This window comes from Molossus molossus, unplaced genomic scaffold (assembly GCF_014108415.1).
Source record: "Molossus molossus isolate mMolMol1 unplaced genomic scaffold, mMolMol1.p scaffold_m16_p_5, whole genome shotgun sequence".
NCBI classification, from domain to species: domain Eukaryota; kingdom Metazoa; phylum Chordata; class Mammalia; order Chiroptera; family Molossidae; genus Molossus; species Molossus molossus.
In genome coordinates this window covers 61,919,218-61,938,872 of record NW_023425388.1, presented here as the reverse complement: position 1 = coordinate 61,938,872, position 19,655 = coordinate 61,919,218, and the positions used below count along the sequence as shown (strand labels likewise).

The following is a 19,655-nucleotide window of genomic DNA, read 5'->3' as shown; positions in this document are numbered from 1 at the left end:
TCCAGCCCCCACCAGAAAGATGTACAATACCAGGAATTTGCAACCCTGTCCTAACAACTAAAAATTTAGGACCTCCCCATTTGGCTGACAGGCAGGACTTGGGGCCTGCGCCTGTATGCAACAGGTAGAAATCCCAGCACGACTTTTACTATTCAAAAGTCTCCCATCAAGCAGGTTACCAAGCCAATAGGTCCTCACTTGGTTCTTAACGCTATTTTGGACAAGGAACCTGATACTACTCCTAGTCTCCTACCCTCAACCTCATAGACACTCCAGAGTCCCACAGTACTCAGCCGATACCTCCCAAGAGGCCTCTCTTAGACACTCTTGAAACGGTCTATAGATTTGTAAACCAGACTAATCCCAATGCCACCTCAGACTGCTGGTTCTGTCTAAATCCATCCCCTCCATAATATGTGGAGATTGAGACAAATGGATCCATAGGCTCCTCTATGGATTAGATCAGAAATAGTTCCATCAAAAATATCACGCGGGACATAAATATTTGTCACTGGGGATAGGAACCAAAACTAACTTTGGGAGACTGACAAGGATGGGGACTTTGTCTCATATCCAAGGGCTACTGGGTGCATAACTCAGCATACTGAGACTCTTGTCTAGGAATACTATCTATTGAAGAACCTGAGAACTCCGACTCCAACGAGGGCCCCTTTTTCCTAGCAGCCCCTGAAGGCACTTGGTTTGCTGGCACTACTGGTCTCACCCCTTGCATCCACCCTCGTGCTATGACTAAAGAAGTTGGCCTCTGTGTATTAACCCATGTTATTCCACAGGTTTATTTATACTCCGGAGAAGAGGGACAGGAACATTTTTTTTTTTTTATCCTCACCCGAGGACATTTTTTTCTTTGTTCAGATAGAGCAGGAGGGAGAGAGAGAGAGAGAGAGAGAGAGAGAGAGAGAGAGAGAGAGAGAAACATCGATGTGAAAGGGACACATCGAGTGGCTGCCACCCGCACGACCAACCAGGGCTGGGGACAAACTGCAACCGAGGTTCCTTAGCGGGAACCGAACCCGGGTCTCTCCGGACCGCAGGCCGATGCTTTAACCGCCAAGCCAAACCGTCCAGGGCGGGACAGGAACATTTTTGATTACAGATGCAGTGGGCCAAAAGGGCCCCTATCCTTGTGCCCCTTCTAGTAGGCATGGGATTGGCAGGCTCCACTGTGGTGGGAACTGCTGCTCTTATAACTGGAGACAAAAACTTCAAAACTCTAAGTCACCGAATAGATCTAGATCTACAAGATCTGGAAAAGTCAGTCTCTCGTTTAGAAAATTCATTAAATTCCTTGGCAGAGGTAGTCCTCCAGAACCGACAAGGACTCGACCTACTCTTTCTAAAACAAGGGGGATTATGCCTGGCCCTAGAAGAAACCTGCTGTTTCTATGCCAATCATTCTGGCATTATCAAAGACAGCCTATCTATGGTGAGACAAAGACTGAGAGAGAGGAACAACAAAAAAACGGTGACAACTTGTTTGAGGGATTATATTACTGGTCCCATGGCTAACTACTCTCTTATCTGTTGCCGCAGGTCCCCTAATACTAATCATCCTAGGACTGTTTTTCGGACCTTGCGTCATAAATTGCTTTGCTGCATATGCTAGAAAAAGAATCCAGGCTGTGAAACTTATGGTCTTACAGACCCATTATCTGTTGTAGCTCACTGTCCTTAGAATCCAACTTGTCTTTGAGCTGCCCTAATTAACAACCTCAGAGACAGCAAGATGAACAATGGGGAATGTTATAGAGGGCTTTAGCCCCATAAAAATTAACCAGAGTTTGACCTTCACTGGGAATTTGAAAAGCAACATCCTTCAGGAAAAGGGAGGACAGAAACGGCCCCAAGGCCAGAGTGTCCTGCATGCTCTGTAAAGAAACTGATAGGGAGAAACTGAAGCTCCCTTTACCCCATAAAACTGTAACTGTTAGACATGTGTATATTGCACCTGACTGACTGCTGATATCCCTCTCGAATTTGTTAGTTTTTAAAACTTGGATAATGGAATGAATAGCAGGATAGATGTATGCTGACCCAGTTCCCTTTCGCCTCAGCCCTCCCACCTCCGTTCCCTCCTGCTTATCTTATCGCTAACTGCCTCCACTTCTGTACAAGCAGCTTGCTTGCTCTGCTAAACTCTTGAATGACCCCTGCCCTATATAAGCAACCCTCCCCCTGAGCTCGGGGCTGCAGTTCTCCTCTGTGTAGGTTGGCTGCAGTCCCTGTGCAGGTAATAAAACATCCCCCAAAATTGAAAAATTGAGTCTGAGTGTGGTCGATCTCCTGGGTTACAACAATCAACATATCTGTACTGGAAATGATGAGGAAACAACTTGATTCCTCCTAAAAACCAGCGAGGAATGTGCTGACATGTTTATAGCTCCATAATTGATGATTGGTAAAATCACTGTGTGCCCTCTAGCTGAACCTGTTTTGTAAGGAATTTAATTAACAGGATAGAGATCAAAATAACCTTAGTAGATGGAAATACCTGCTGTCCAAGAAATGTCGGGTTCCCAGACACTGGACCAAGAAATGTCAGGTTCCCAGGTTAGCCAACTGCCTAACTGCCTATTTTCGCTTCTGTACGCGCCTGCTTGCTATGCCCCAGTGCATAGCGGAATGTGGTTTTAAGCTTTATTTTTATTATTTATTTATTTTATTCTCACCCGAGGACATTTTTCCATTTTTTGTTCAGATAGAGCAGGAGGGAGAGAGAGAAAGAGAGAGAGAGAGAAACATCGATGTGAAGGGACACATCGAGTGGCTGCCACCCGCACGACCAATCAGGGCCGGGGATAAACTGCAACCGAGGTACATGCCCTTAGCGGAACCGAACCCGGGTCTCTCTGGACCACAGGCCGACGCTCCAACCTCTGAGCCAAACCGGCCAGGGCATGGTTTTAAGCTTTAACAGGTGTGTGTAAGGAGGTCGGGCTGATCTCCAAAGGCTCTGCCACAGGGGTGTTTGGAATCAGACCTCGCTGGCCAATAAACGGCTCTTATTTGGACTTCAGTTCTCTAGCGGTCTTTCTTTGACTCCGTCCTGCCACAACATTCGGGGCTTTAAGACCCCTTGAACCCGCGCAGAGGTGGCCAGCACAAGCAAGGCAAGATGCACCACCACTCGGACCCCAGCTACCAGCGCCGCAGAAGCTGCACCCAGTCACCCCGCCGCCGGAAAAGGGGGCGGAAGGGGCGGGGCTTCCGCGATGACGTCCCCGAGCGCGGCCGTTCTCGCGCACTTGGGCGGTTGGCGCGAATGCGGTCCGTTGCGCTATGGCGGCCGTCCCTGCAGTTTTGGGGTCGTTGGTAACGAGTCTGTACGACGTGCAGGCTTTCAAGTTTGGGGATTTCGTGCTGAAGAGCGGGCTTTCCTCCCCCGTCTACATAGATCTGCGGGGCATCGTGTCTCGACCACGTCTTCTGAGTCAGGTGTGAGCCGGGGAAAGGGAGGAACTAGGCTGCTGGCGGAGATGGAGGCGCGTGACAGGACTGGGGCTGCGAGTGGGAGCAGAGAAGCCACGCAGGAGGCTCCACCCTGCTGTCGGCCTTGGAAGTCAGTTTGAGAAGCCCAGAGGCCAGAACTCCTAGTTTCTTGGGGACCCAGAGAGCAGCCTGCTCTTTTACTCACCGAGCTTGACACGTGCTCTGCGAGAGTCGGGACGCCGGTCTGGGGCCCTGTCTCGCACAGAACTAGGAGTTCTCTGTATTTAACCTCGAGGAAATCAGATGTGGGGAAAAGAGGAAAGGGGGGGCGGGGTTAGAAGCTGCTCAAATACTTGGAAGGGCTGTTGCTTGGACGGGGTTTTGATTTTGCACTTTGTAACCAGGAGCAGGAATTAAGACCTGAGGGTGTACATGTCATAGAGGCAGGTTGTTTTTTGTTTGTTTTTTTTTTGGTCAATGTAAGGAAAAACTTTCTACAAACTGGAGGTTACTAGCACAGTGGTTCTCAAACTTCGGGTATATATGAGTCACCCGGGGATTTTGTTAAAAGGTATGTGATAGAGCAGATCCGAGGCAGGGCCTGAGGTTATGCACCAGCCAAAGCTGCAGACCGCACTTTGAGTACAAGGGTCTAAATATGCTGTTTAATAGTTGCTACTAACCATATGTGAATATTGAGCATTATAAATTTTTAAATTTAAATAGTCACTTGTTGTTAGTAGCTATCATGTTGGACAGTATAGATATAGAACATGTCTGTCATCACGTAGGTTCTGCCTAGAAGACACACGTTTCCCCGTCACTTAACGGCTTTTATGTCCACCCTTTGTGTGGTTATTATAAAAAGGATTGAAGCGCTAGTTGAAATGGGTTGGACTTCTCTCACTACCCTTATCTTGCTATGGTGCCTCTCATCAATGTTGACAAAGTGAATGACCAGGGGGCCTTCTAATGAAAAATTGGTGTTTTTTAACAATTCGTCAGTTGATAGGTGACTAAATTATTTTTTGATACTAGATCCTGGTGTGGGTGTGATTTTTGGTAGTTAATTTGGAAGGAGTCTAAAAATTGAGAGGCCTGAGTGTGACAGAACTTCTTTCATGTCTACCTTATACTAATAGGGTTTCTCAATATTTCCACCCATAAACATCAGTAGAATTTACACTAAACTCTAACTTCCTAGAAGTAAGTAATATTGAACTACAGTAGATACACAAACTAATGTGAGGGGGGGAAGGTACCATTCATGCCACTAAGAAATGCGTTTCTGAAATCAGTTTTCATGCTTCTATCAAAATTTGCGAATATGTTTTAATTAATTTTATTCTCATGCTCATAAAAATTGTAAATAATAACTCAATACAGAAGAATTTTTAACAGACTTACAGTCAGAAAATTATTTTTAATTTACAATTTTAAATTTCAATTTACGTATTTTTGTTATGAAGAACTGGTAAAGAATGATCAGTAAAAGTTTTTCAGGCATAAATATATATTGCATTAGAATAAAATTATTTGGAAATAGCAGAATGAAAATATGAGTTCCAAAATGTCCATTTTTCCAACTATCATAGTCTAGCATTTTCTTTCTTTTTTTAATGGAGATGTTAAGTATCAAATCACTATAGCATTTGGATCCCATTGTATTTACTTAAAAGATTGATGTAACAGTTCTAGAATAATGTTAATGTTTTCAGTACTCTATAAGTTACATGTTTTGCAACTTTAAAATATTCAGAGATTTTTCTCATATCTTTAGAAATACCTGAGCAAAAATGTTGAAGACTTGTGATCATTAAGCAACTGAGTGCTTATTTACTTTTCTTTTTTAAAATAAGGTGGTGAGTGGGAGTATGCATTCTAACATTAAAATCTGATGATTTATGTGGAAAGGATATTATAAAATAGTATCTCACAGTAGGTTCTATATTTATGAAACTTTTATTTTTTTAACATTTTTGTATTCTTCCAAAATGACTTTTTTTTTGAGGTCTAATTGACATACAACATTACATTAGTTTCAGGTATACAACATGATTTAATAATTGTATATATTACAAAGTGATCACTGCAATAAGCCCAGTTAATGTCCATCACCATACACACTTGAAGGATATTTTTTCTGGTGATAACTTTTATGGTCTACTCTCTTAGCAACTTTCAAATGTGCAATACAGTATTATTATTAACTATAGCTGCTGTGCTGTATATTTATGTTTGTGTGGTTATTATAAGAAGGATTGAAGCACTTTTGTGCTTGACGTTTATGACTGCAAGTCTGTACCTTTTGACCACCTTCACCCATTTCATTCATCTTACACCACCCCCAACGCCCATCTCTGGAAACTACCAATCTCTTCTTTTTGTTTGTTTGTTTGTTTTTGTGGTACGTGCCCCTAGCAGGAACCGAACCCGGGACTCTCTGGTCCCCAGGCTGACGCTCAACTGCTGAACCAAACTGGCCAGGGCCCAGTCTGTTCTTTATATCTATGAATTTGGTCTGTCTTTTTCTCTCTCTCTCTTTTTGTTTCTTTGTTTTAGACTCAACAAAGAAGTGAGATCATATGGTATTTCTTTCTCTGGCTCACTTATATCTTTATCTATTTATCTGTTGAAGGATGTCTAGGTTGTTTCTATATCATGGATATTGTAAATAATCCTGCAGTGAACATAGGGGTGCAGATATCTTTTTGAACTCTTCAGATAAACACCCAGAAGGGGAATTGCTGAGTCAGATGGTAGTTTTTTTTTAACTTCAGCTTTATTGAGATATAATTGACATACAAAATTGTAAGATGTTTAAGGTGTACATCTGGTGATTTGGTATTATGGATACACTGTGAAAGAACTTCCCCCATTTTGTTCTTGTTATTGTTCTTAATCTTCACCCGAGAATATTTTTCCATTGCTTTTTATTTTTTATATTTTTATTTATTTTTGTTACAGATTTTTCTCCTATTGACACCCTCCTTGCCCAGTCCCCAGCTTTGTTGTCCATGTCTATTGGTTATGCGTACATGCATATAAGTTCTGTGGTTTATCTATCCACCCCCCCACCTCCTCTTCTGGCGATTGTCAGTCTGTACCCTATTTCCACGTCTCTGGGACTACTGTGTTCCTCAGACTGTTATGTTCATTATATTTCACAAATAAATGAGATCATATGATATTTGTCTTTCTCTGCTTGGCTTGCTTTGCTTAGGATAATAGTTTCCAGGTCCTTCCATGTCGTCTCAAAGGATAAGAGATCTTTCTTTCTTATAGCTGCATAGTACTCCATTGTGTATATGTACCACACTTTTTTATCCATTCGTCTACTGATGGATACTCGGGCTGTTTCCAGATCTTAGCTATTGTAAATAGTGCTGTTGTGAACATGGGGGTACATATATTCTTCCTGATTGGTGTTTCAGGCTTCTTAGGGTATATTCCTAGGAGTGAGATCACTGGGACAAATGGTAATTCAATTTTTAATTTTCTGAGGAAACACCATATTGTTTTCCGCAGTGGCTGCACCAGTCTGCATTCCCACCAGCAGTGTACTAGATAGAGTCACCTTTTCTCCACACCCTCGCCAACACTTGTTGTTTGATGATTTGTTGATGGTGGCCTTTCTGACAGTTGTGAGGTGATACCTCATTGTTGTTTTGATTTGCATCTCTCTGATGATTAGTGATGTTGAGCATTTCTTCATATGTCTCTTAGCCATTTGTATGTCCTGTTTGGAGAGGTGTCTATTTAGTTCCTCTGCCCATTTTTCAATTGGGTTGTCTTCCTTTTGTTGAGTTGTATGAGCACTCTATATATTTTGGAAATTAACTCCTTATCTGATGTATCATTGGCAATTATGCCCTCCCATAGAGTGGGTTGCCTTTCCATTTTGATGATTGTATCTTTTGCTGTGCAGAAGCTTTTGAGTTTGATGTAGTCCCATGTGTTCATTTTTTCCTTTGTTTCTGTTGCCTTAGGTGATGTATCAGTGAAAATTCTGCTGCACATGATGTCTGAAATTTTGTTTTCTACATTTTCTTCTAGGATTTTTATGGATTCATGGGTCACATTTAAGTCTTTTATCCATTTAGAGTTTATTCTTGTGTATGGTGTAAGTTGATGGTCTAGTTTCATTTTTTTTGCATGTAGCTGTCCTCTTTTCCCAACACCATTTATTAAAGAGGCTGTCTTTACTCCACTGTATGTTCTTGCCACCTTTATTGAATATTAATTGAGCATAATGTTTTGGGTCAATATCTGGGTTCTCTGTTCTTTTACATTTATCTATGTGCCTATTCTTGTGCCAGTACCAGGCTGTTTTGATTACAGTAGCTTTGTAGTATAACCTGATACCCGGTATTGTGATCCTGCCTACTTTGTCCTTTTACAAGATTGCTGTGGCTATTCAGAGTCTTTTTTGGTTCCATATGAATTTTTGAAGTATTTGTTCTAGTTCTTTGAAATATGTCTTTCGTATTTTGATGGTGATTGCATTGACTCTGTGGATTGCTTTGGTTAGTATGGACATTTTAATGATGTTAATTCTTCCAATCCATGAACAAGGTATGTACTTCCATTTTTTTATATCTTCCTCTATTTCTTTTTTCAATGTCCTGTAGTTTTCTGCATATAGGTCCTTTACTTCTTTGGTTAAGTTTATTCCTAGGTATGTTAATTTTTTTTGCCATGATGGTAAATTGGATTGTTTCAATTTATTGATGTTAATTTTGTATCCCGCTACTTTGCCTAATTCATTTATTAAGTCTAGTAGATTTTTGATGGAGTCTTTAGGGTTTTCTATGTATAATATCATATCATCTGCAAATAATGACAGTTTCATTTCCTTCTTTCCAATTTGGATTTCTTTTATTTTTTCTTCATGTCTGATTGCTGTGGCTAAGACTTCCAGTACTATGTTAAGTAAGAGTGGTGAAAGTGGGCATCCTTGTCTTGTTCCTCTTCTTAAGGGAAATGCTTTTAGTTTTTGTCCATTGAGTATGATGTTGGCTGTAGGTCTTTCATATATGGCCTTTATTATGTCAAGATATGATCCCTCTATTTCCAGATTGCTGAGCGTTTTTATCAGAAATGGATGCTGGATTTTTTCAAATGCTTCTTCAGTGTCTATTGATATGATCATATGGTTTTTATCTTTCATTTTGTTTATGTGGTGTATCACATTTATTGATTTGCGAATATTGTACCAGCCTTGCATCCCTGGGATGAATCCCACTTGGTCATGGTGAATAATTTTTTTGATGTATTGCTGGATCCAATTTGCTAGTATTTTGTTCAGGATGTTCATCAGGGATATTGGCCTGTAGTTTTCTTTCTTTGTAGTGTCTTTTTCTGGTTTTGGAATTAGAATTATGCTGGCGTCATAAAATGAGTGTGGAAGTTTTTCTTCTTCTTGAATTTTTTGAAATAGTTTGAGGAGAATGAGTATTAGTTCTTTTTTAAATGTTTGATAAAACTCCCCTGTGAAGCTGTCTGGGCCTGGGCTTTTGTTTGCTGGGAGAGTCTTGATTACATCTTCAATTTCCTTCGTTGTTATTGGTCTGTTCAAGTTTTCTATCTCTTCCCCGTTCAGTTTTGGGAGACTATGTGTTTCTAGAAATTTGTCCATTGCGCTTAATTGTCCAATTTCTTGCCGTATAATTGTTCATAGTATTTGTTAACTACCCTTTGTATTTCTGTGGTGTCAGTTATTATCTCCTCTTTCATTTCTAATTTTGTGTAATTTTTCTCTCTCTCTTTGATTCTTGGTGAGTCTAGCTAAGGGTCCATCAATCTTGTTTATCTTTTCAAAGAACCAGCTCTTTGTTTCATTGATCCTTTGATTTTTTTGTTTTGTTTTGTTTTTGTTTTTTTGGTCTCCATGTCATTTATTTCTGCTCTGGTCTTTACTATTTCTTTCCTTTTACTTGCTCTTGGGTTTTCTTTTTGTTTGCTTTCTAGTTCTTTAAGTTGTGAGGTTAGATAGTCTATTAGAAATTTTTCTTGTTTCTTGAGGTGTAGGCCTGTAGTGCTATGAACTTCTCTCTCAAAACTGCTTTTGCTGCATCCCGTAGATTTTGTGTTGTTGTGTGTTCGTTTTCATTGGTTTCCAGGAAGTTTTTAATTTCTTCCTTGATCTCCTCAGTAACCCATTCATTGTTTAATAACATGCTATTTAGCCTCCATGTGTTCAAATGTCTTTGCACGTTTGTGTTGCAATTGAATTCTAGTTTCATGCCATTGTGATCTGAGAAAATGCTTGATATAATTTCAATCTTCTTGAACTTGTAGAGATTTAGTTTGTGTCCTAACATGTGGTCTATCTTTGAGAATGTCCCATGTGCACTTGAGAAGAATGTGAGTTCTGTAGTTTTGGGGTGTGATTCTCTGTAGATATCTATTAAATCCATTTGGTCTAGTGGTTCATTTAGAGTCTCTGTTTCCTTGCTAATTTCTGGTGTAGAGGATCTATCCAGTGATGTCAACGGGGTGTTGAAATTTCCTGCTATGACTGTATTGCTGTCGATTTCTCCTTTGAAGTCTTCCAGAAGATTTTTAATATATTTTGGTGCTCCTATATTGGGTGTACATATGCTTATCAAGGTTATATCTTCCTGTTGGATAGATCCTTTCAATATTATGTAGTGGCCTTCTTTGTCTCTAGTTATGGTCTTCATTTTGAAATTTATTTTTATCAGATATGAGTATTGCTACCCCAGCTTTTTTTTCTTTTTCATTTGTTGGAAGATTTTTTTCCATCCCTTTGCTTTCAACCTATGTGAGTCTTTTGTTGTGTGGTGGGTCTCTTGTAAACAGCATGTAGATGAGTCATGCTTTCTTATCCAGTCAGCTACTCTGTGTCTTTTTATCGGAACATTCAGTCCATTTACATTTAAGGTGATTATTGATATGTACTTATTTATTGCCTTTTTTTTTTAGTGTGGTTATATTTTTATTTCTATTTCTTCTACTAATTTTAGCAGTCCTTTTAACATTTCTTGCCGTGCTGGTTTGGTGCTAATATATTCCCTTAGCCTTTTTTTGTCTGGGAAGCTCTTTATTTGACCTTCTGTTTTCAATGATAGCCTTGCTGGATAGAGTAGTGTTGGATTCAGATCTTTGTTTTTTATGACCTTGATTACTTCATGCCATTCCCTTCTGGCCTGTAGTGTTTCAGTTGAAAAGTCAGCTGATAGCCTTATGGGGGTTTCTTTGTAGGTAACCTGTTGCTTTTTTCTTCCTGCCTTTAGGATTCTCTCTTTGTCTTTAATTTTTGGCATTTTAATTATTATGTGTCTTGGTGTGGGCCTGTTTGGATTCTTCTTACATGGGGCTCTCTGTGCTTCTTGAACTTTTGAATGCCTCTTCCTTCAACAAGTTAGGAAAGTTTTCTGTCACCATTTCTTCAAATATATTCTCTAAGCCTTGCTCATTTTCTTCTTCAGGGAATCCTATGTTGTGAATGTTATTATGTTTCCAGTTGTCCCACAGTTCTCTTAAGCTGTCTTCCTGTCTTTTAATTGTTTTTTTCCTTTTGGTTTTCTTATTGGTTGATTTTTTTCTACCCTGCCTTCTAAGTCACTGATCTGGTCCTCAGCTTTCTCTGCTCTGCTGGTTAGTCCTTCCAATGTGTTCTTTATTTCTGCTATGTCATTCTTCATTTCCACGTGGTTGATTTTTGGTGTTTCTATATCTTTACTCATGGTGTTGATGTCCTTACTCATCCTGTTGATCTTCCTCAAGATCATGGCTCTGAACTCTACCTCTGATAACTTGCTTAACTGCATTTCATTTATCTTATCTTAGTAGAGTTCTCTTGTTCTTTCATTTGGGATTTGTTTTTTTGTTTCACCATTTTGGCTATGTCAGTGTGTTTTGGAGCCTGCCAAATTTTCCCTGTGGGTGTGGGTGTTGGTGTTCTGCTGTTTGTGGCTCCCTCTACTGGGTTTGGAAGAGCGCAAGAGGGCCCACGTTAAACACCACGGTGAAGTCTTTCCTGGGTAGATTTGCAAGCCTAGGAAAGGTTCAGTTATCCTCTAGCTTTTTGCCTGGAGGTTCTTAGCTTCAGTTACTTGAAAAGCCTTGGGTTCTCAGTTCAATGGGAAACTCCTTCAGGTGTTCAGTTTAAGAGGATTTCCCAAGGGTGGGGCAGATGCTGGTTGTTAATGAGCCTCAATTTGCATTTCTTTGCTCACCTGGGTGGGGTTGAATCTTCGAGGGAGGGGCTGCCACAGCTTCTTGCCGCAAAGGAGCAAGCTGGCCACCGTTCTTCATGGCCGCAACTCAGCACAAACTCTGAGCACCCTCCAAATCCCAGGTGTCCCCACAGAATTCCAGTCCAGTCCACTCCACCTTCCCTCTGCCAGAGCTCAGGGTAAGTGGCTGTTGCTCTTTAGTGCTCTGTCCCGGCCCTCTGTGCTGTGGAGCCGCTTGGGATTTTAACCCCGAGGGCGCTGCTCACAGCTAAGATTACTGCTGTCCATGGGTTCCCAGCCTGCCACCCTCTCGTGCCTCTGCAGAGCCTACCAGGCTCGTTCAGTGTCCCTGGTAATATGGTCCTCTCCCGCTGCTTTTCTGTTGCTTTTTTCCGATGATTGTTCTTTATTTTAGTTGTAATTCCCATTTGGTCCTGGGAGATCATCTGTGTAGCTTCCATTCACTCCGCCACCATTTTTCGCTCATCTATTTTTAATTTTTTTTTGAGGAAACTTCCTACTGTTTTCCATAGTGGCTGCACCAATCTACATTCCCACTAACAGTGCACAGGGTTCCCTTTTCTCCACATCTTTACCAAAACTTGTTTGTTGATTTGTTGATGATAGTCATTCTGACAGATGTGATGTGATATCTCATTGTGGTTTTAATTTGCACTCCCCGGATGATTAGTGATGTTTAGTATCTTTTCATAGGTCTTTTGTCTATTTGTGTGTCCTCTTTGGAGAAATGTCTATTTAGATCAGTGATTCTCAACCTTCCTAAGCTGCGACCCTTTAATACAGTTCATGTTGTATGTGGGCGTACCCGACTGGAGACGGATAGAGGAGCGGTGTCTCGGTTCCTAAGACCATTGGAAATATGTGTTTTCCGATGGTCTTAGGCTACCCCTGTGAAACCCCCTAAGGGGTTGCGATCCAGAGGTTGAGAACCGCTAATTTAGATCCTCTACCTATGTTTTATCGGTTTGTTTTTGCAGTTAATTTGTATCTTCTGTATTTTGAATACTAACCCCTTATCAGCTATATCATTGGCGAGTATCTTCTCTCATTCAGTAGGTTTTCTTTTTGTTTTGTTAATGGTTTCATTTACTGTGCAAATACTTTTCAGTTTGATATAGTCCCATCTGTGTGTGTGTGTGTGTGTGTTTATTATTTATTAATTTATTTATTTTTGTTGTTTCCCTTGCTACTGAGACATAGCAAAACAAATTACTGCCGTGGCTGATGTTGTTCAGTGGTGAGAACGTTGGCCAGCACACTGAAGGGTTGTGGGTTCCATTCCCAGTCAAGGGCACATACCTGGGTTGCAGGTTCGGTCCCTGGCCCTGGTCAGGGCATTTGCGGGAGGCAACCAATTGATGTGTGTGTGTCTCTCTCCCCCCTCCCTTCCACTCTCTAAAAATCAATGGAAAAAGATATCCTTAGGTGAGGATTAACAAAAAAAAATATTACTAAGAGTGATGTCAAAGAGTACGCCTATTTTTCCTCTAGGAGGTTTGTGGTTTTCAGTCTTACATTCAAGTCTTAGTCTATTTTGAGTTTATTGTTGTATATGGTATAAGAAAGTGATCCAGTTCCATTCTTTTGCCTGTATCTATTCAGTTTTCCCAACGGTATTTATTGAAAAGCTGTCCTTACCCCATTATATATTCTTTCTTCCTTTGTTGTAAATGAATTGAACATATAAGCCCAGGTTTATTTCTGAACTCTCTGTTCTGTTACAGTAATCTATGTGTCTGTTTTTGTGTCAGTACCATGCCGTTTTAATTACTATATCCTTGTATAATTTGATATCAGGTAGCCTGATACTTCCAACTTTGTTTTCTGTATTGCTTTGGCTATTTGGGGTCTTTTGTGGTTATATGTAAATATTATTTGTTCTAGTTCTGTGAAAAAAATGCCACTGATATTTTGATAGGGATTGCATTGTATATGTAGATTACTTTGGGTAATACGGCCATTTTAACAGTGTTAATTTTTCCAACCCATAAACACAATACTATATCCTTTCATTTGTTTGTGTCTTCATTTTCTTTCAGCAGTGTTGTATAGTTTTCAAAGTACAGGTCTTTTGCCTCTATTAACTTTATTTTAAGTATTTTGTTCTATTTGATGCTGATGTAAATAGGATTATTTTTCTTTTTTTATAATTAAAATTTTTTTTATTGATTCCAGAGAGAGATGGGAGGGGAAATACAGAGAGAGAGAGAGAGAGAGAGACCGGTTCGTTGTTTTACTTATTTATGCACTCATTGATTGCTTCTTGTATGTGCCCTGACTGGAGATTGAACTGCAACATTGGTGCATCAGGTCAATGCTCCAGCCCCAACTGAGCTACCCAGCCAAGGCAGGACTGTTTTCCTAATTTCTTTTTCTGATAGTTCATGGTTAATGTATAAAAGTGCAGCCAATTTCTGAATATTAATTTTGTATCCTGCAACTTTACTGAATTCATTTATTTATTTATTTATTTTTATTTTTCCCTCACCCGAGGACATTTTTCCATTTTGTGTACAGATAGAGCGGGAGGGAGAGAGAGGAAGAGAGAGAGAGAAACATCGATGTGAAGGGACACATCGAGTGGCTGCCACCCGCACGACCAACCAGGGCCGGGGACAAACTGCAACCGAGGTACGTGCCTTCAGTGGGAACCGAACCCGGGTCTCTCTGGACCGCAGGCCGACGCTCCAACCTCTGAGCCAAACCGGCCAGGGCCTGAATTCATTTATTAGTTGTAATTGTTTTTTGGTAGACTCTTTATTCTCTCTATAGTATCATGTTACAAACAGTTTTATTTCTTCATTTTCAATTTGGATGCCTTTTATTTCTTTTTCTCTTAACTGCTAAGTCTAGGATTTTCAATACTATGTCAAATAAAAGTGGTGAGAGTAGACATCCTTGTCTTGTTCCCATTCTGAGAGATAAAACTTACAGCTTTTCACCTTTGAGTAGGATGTTAGCTGTGGTTTTTGTCATATATGTATGACCTTTATTTGGAAGTATGTTCCCCTATACCCACTTTGCTGAGAGTTTTTATCATAAATGAATGTTGGATTTTGTCAAAAGCTTTTCGGCATCTGTAGATATAATCATATTATTATCCTTCATTTTATTTATGTGGTGTATAATGTTAATTTATATGTAGATGTTGAACCAACCTTGCATCCTGGGAATAAATCTCACTTGATCACAGTATACAACCTTTATATGGTATTGCTGAATGTGGTTTGCTAATATTTTGTTGAGGATTTTTGCATCTAAGTTCATCAGGGATATTGGCCAATAATTTTCTTTTTTTTATAGTGTGTTTGTCTGATTTTGGTATCAGGGTAATGTTCTTGTAAAATGAGTGTGGGAGCCATCCCTTCTCTTAAGTGTTTTTTGTTTGTTTGTTTGTTTGTTTGTTTTATTAATAGTTTGAGAAGAGTAGGTATTAATTCTTCTTTGAAAGTTTGGTAAAAAATTTACCTGTGAAGAAATCTGGTCCAGGGCTTTTGTTTGTTGGGAGTATTATTGATTACTGGTTTAATTTCATTAGTGGGTAGCAGTGTCTTCAGATTTTCTGTTTCTTCCTGATTTCAGCTGTGGAAAATGGTATGTTTCTAAGAATTTATCTGTTTCTTCCAGGTTGTCCAGTTTGTTGGCATATAATTGTTCAAAGTATTTCCTTATTTTAAATCCTTTGTATTTCTGTGATGTCACTTGTCACTTCTCCTTCACTTCTGACATTTTTTATATGGGCCCTCTCTATTTCTTGATAAGTCCGGCTTAAAAGGGTTATCACTTTTTTTCATTGATATTTTCAGTTATTTTAATCTCTATTTTGTTTATTTCTGCTCTGATCTTTATTGTTTCCTTTCTTCTACTCACTTCAGGTTTTGTTTTTTTTTTAGTTTTTGAAGGTGTAAAATTAGATTGTTTATTTGAGGTTTTTTTTTTTTTTCCTTGAGGTAGGCCTGTATTGCTATAAAGTTCCTTTTTATAACTGCTTTGGCTATATACCTCCTATTTGGGATCATTGTGTTCTCATTTTCATTTGTCTCACGGTATCTTGATTTCTTCCTTGATCTCATTGTTAACCCATTTATTGTTTAGTAGTGTGGTGTTTAGCAACCATGTATTTGTGTTTTTCACTTTTCTTTTTGTAATTGATTTCTAGTTTCATACCATTGTAATAGGAGAATATATGAGACTTGTTTTGTGGTCTATCTTGGAAAATGTTCCAGGTGCACTTCAATGCATGTTCTGTTGCTTTGGAGTGAAATGTCCTAAAAATGTAAATTAAGTCTATATGGTCTAATGTGCCATTTAAGGCCACTGTTTCCTTGCTGATTTTTTGTTTGGAAGATATATCCATTGATGTCAATGGGGTGTTGAAGTCCCCTACTATGACTGTATTACTGTTGATCTCCCTTTATGTCTGCAATATTTGCTTTATATATTTAGATGCTTCTATGTTGGATATGGAGATGTCTATGAAAGTTATATCCTTTCGCTGGATTGATCCCTTTATGTTTATGAAATGCCCTTCTTTGTCTCTTGTTTCAGCCTTTGTGTTTTTTTTTATTCTCACCTGAGGACATATTTTGCATTTATCTTCAGATAGAGTGGGAGGGAGAGAGGGGGGAAGAGAGAGAGAGAAACATTGATACGAGAGAAACACAACTGGCCGCCACCCACACAACCCCATCCGGGGCCAGAGCCAAACCGCAATTAAGGTACGTGCCCTTAGCGGGAACCAAACTTGGGACTCTCTGGTCTGCGGGCCGACACTTTAACCACTGAGCCAAACCGGCCAGGGCCCAGCCTTTGTTTAAAAGTCTATTTTGTCTTGCCCTGGCCAGTTGGTCTCAGTGGTTGGAGCATTGGCCTGCAGACCAGAGAGTCCTGGGTTTGGTTCCTGCTAGGGGCACATACCAAAAAATAATAATAATAATAAATAAAGTTCATTTTGTCTTAATATGATTATTGCTTCCCCAGCTTTTTTTTCTGTTTGCATGAAATATTTTTTCCATCCTTTTATTTTCAGCTGGTGTGACTTTCGATATGAAATGAGTCTCTTATAGGCAGCATATGTATGGGTTTTTATTTTTTGTTCACTTAGCAACTGTATAAATTGGAGCATTTAATCATTTACATTTAAAGTAATTGTTGATAGGTATGTATAGTCATTGACATTTTATTGCTTACTGATTGTTTTTGTAGTTCTTCTCCGTTCCTTTTGCTGACTCTCTTGGCCTGCTAGGGGTCACTGCAACGCAATGAACTACAGGCAGACACTGCTTGAAGTGAGGGGGAGCATCACAAGGGAGCAAATGCTCCAGATCTCTGGATGTAGCCCAATTTATTTGCAAAGTGGTTCCTTAGGTTACATGTGTAATTAAGTCCTTGAAATTGCTTCTCTGCTGACCTTACAGCCAACCCCAGCATACTTCCTATTTCAGCTGTCTCTCACTGTTTTCAGCAGAGATATATAACAAATATATTCACGCTTGGGCAATAAGCCCATTGGTGCTATCAGGGTGGCTTTCCAAACCCAATATGCATACCTTATCTATTCACATGTATACTTTGATCCTTGGCTGGCCAGGCCGTAAGAATGCATACCTCAAGGTTACCTTCTGTTTATCCACCAAACCCCCAACCCCACACTTTTCTTATTCTTTTTCTTTCTTGTATGTTGATGACTTTCTGTAGTTTTTTTTTTTTTTTTTTTTAATTCATTTCTCTTTATTTCATATATATATATCTTATAGACTTTTGGTTTGTGATTACCATGTGCTTCCTATATACCAATATGTTTATGGCACCCTATTATAAGTTGATGGTTGTTTAAGTTCAAACACATTCTAAAACCACGACAATTTCTACATCCCCCCACATGTTTATGCTTTTGTTGTTATTATTTTATTTTATTTTTTTTGGTGGTACTTGCCCCTAGCAGAAACTGAACCCGGAACTCTCTGGTCCGCAGGCCCATGTTCAACTGCTAAGCCAAACTGGCCAGGGCTGTTATTATATATTTTTTTAATCCTCACCTAAGGACATTTTTGCATTTATGTTTAGATAGAGCAAGAGGGAGAGAGGGAGGAAGAGCGAGAGAAACATCAATGTGAGAGGGACACATTGAGTGGTTGCCACCCACATGACCCCAACTGGACTGGGGACAAACTGCAACTGAGGTCCGTGACCCTGGTGGGAACCGAACCCAGGACTCTCTGGTCTGCAGGCCGACGCTCTAACTGCTGAGCCAAATTTTCCAGGGCTTTTGTCATTATTTTTACTTTTGTGTGTGTGTTTGTATATGTCCCTTAATTTAATGTTGTAATTGCACATGATCTTCCTACATTTATCTTCTAACTTTCGTAATAGCTTTATAGTTGGTTCATCCACTGCTTTCGCTAATTGTTTACATTTGTCATTGAGAATTTTTCTTATTCACATTTTTAAATCTTATTTATTTAAAGAAGTCCTTTTAGCCTGGCTGGTGTGGCTAAGTGTATTGAGCATTGTCCCATGGACTAAGAGGTCTCAGTTCAATTCCCAGTCAGGGCACAAGCTCGGGTTGTGGGCTTGATCCCCACTGGGGGGCGTGCAGGAGGCAGCCAATTGATGTTTCTCTCTCATTGATGTTTCGATCTCTCTCTCTCTTCTTTTCTCTCTCTCTCTGTAAAAATTTAGAAAAACATACTTTAAAAAAATAAATTAAAGAAGTCCTTTAACATTTCTGGTAATACTGGTTTGGTGGTGATGAACCACTTTAGATTTTTCTTGTCTAGGCAAATCTCTCTCCCTTCTTTGATTCTAGATGATTGCCTCACTAGGTAGAGTAAACTTGTTTGTATGTCTTTGCTTTTCGTCACTTTCAAATATTTCATGGCAATCCATTTTGACCTGCAATGTTTCTTTTGAGAAATAAGCTTATAGTTTTTAAGATTCTCTGTCTTTAACTTTTGGCATTTTAATTATGATGTTTCTTGGTGTGGGCCTCTCCAAATTCATCTTGTTTGGGACTCTCTGTGCTTCCTGACTTGTATGTCTGTTTCCTTTGCCAGATTAGCGATGTTTTCAGTCATTATTTCTTCCAATAGGTTTTTTTTGTCCCTTTCTCTCATACCCTGGGGCCCCAGTGATGCAAATGTTGATACTCTAGATGATGTCTCAGAGATCCCTTAACTATCCTCATTTTAAAAAATTATTTTGGCTATTTCAACCAGGTGCATTTTGCTACCTTGTCTTCCAGATCACTTATTCTATCTTCTACTTCATTTAATTTGATGTTGAGTTCCTCTAGTGATTTTTTTTTTTTTTTTTAAGTTTAGTTATTGTATTTATTTCTGATTGGTTCTTTTTTTTATATTCTAGATCTCTTTTTTGAAGTCTCATTGAGTTCTTCTATTCTCCTGAGTTCATTGAGCATCTTTATTACCAATGTTTTGATGTGTTTATTTGTTAGATTTCTCATCTCCATTTCTTTTAGTTCTTTTGATGGAGTTTTGTTTGTTCTTACTTTTGGGACATGTTTCTTTGTCTCTTTGGTTTGGCTGACTCTCTGTGTTTGTTTGTATATGTATTTGGTAGATCCACTACATCTACTGGTCTTTATATATAAGGCATCCTATGGGGCCAGTGCATAGTTTCCCTTGGTCACCTGAGCCAGATGCTCCAGGGGTGTTCCTTCTGTGGATTGTGTGTGCCTTCCTGTTATAGCTGAGCCTCGATTATAGCTAGCATGTTAGTGAATGGGGTTGACCCTCAGGCTTACTGGCTGTGAGGGCCTGTTTTGACTACAGTGGCCAGCTGTTGTGCAAGGGCTGACCCCAGGGAGTGGAAGTCACTTTAGCAAGGCTCTGGTGCCAGGCAAGGCCATCCCCCAAGTGTGTTGGTTGTGAAGCTGCTTGGGAGAGGCTCCAGTACTTGCACATTTCATCAGTTTTTGTGTGCTGGCCTTGGAAGTACTTGGGAGAAGCTAAGAAGATA

General features: G+C 39.6%; 1 protein-coding gene across 2 annotated transcripts in view; it reads left to right on the top strand.

Moving 5' to 3' along the window:
• Positions 1-3,283: 3,283 nt before the first annotated feature.
• UMPS (uridine monophosphate synthetase) overlaps positions 3,284-19,655 on the top strand; it is a 32,818-nt gene continuing 16,446 nt past the window's right edge. For both annotated transcript variants that reach the window (XM_036243701.1, XM_036243700.1), the window contains exon 1: positions 3,284-3,456. In XM_036243701.1, the coding sequence (XP_036099594.1) occupies positions 3,301-3,456 (156 nt within the window). In that variant the 5' untranslated portion in view covers positions 3,284-3,300. The remainder of the gene's footprint in view (positions 3,457-19,655) is intronic.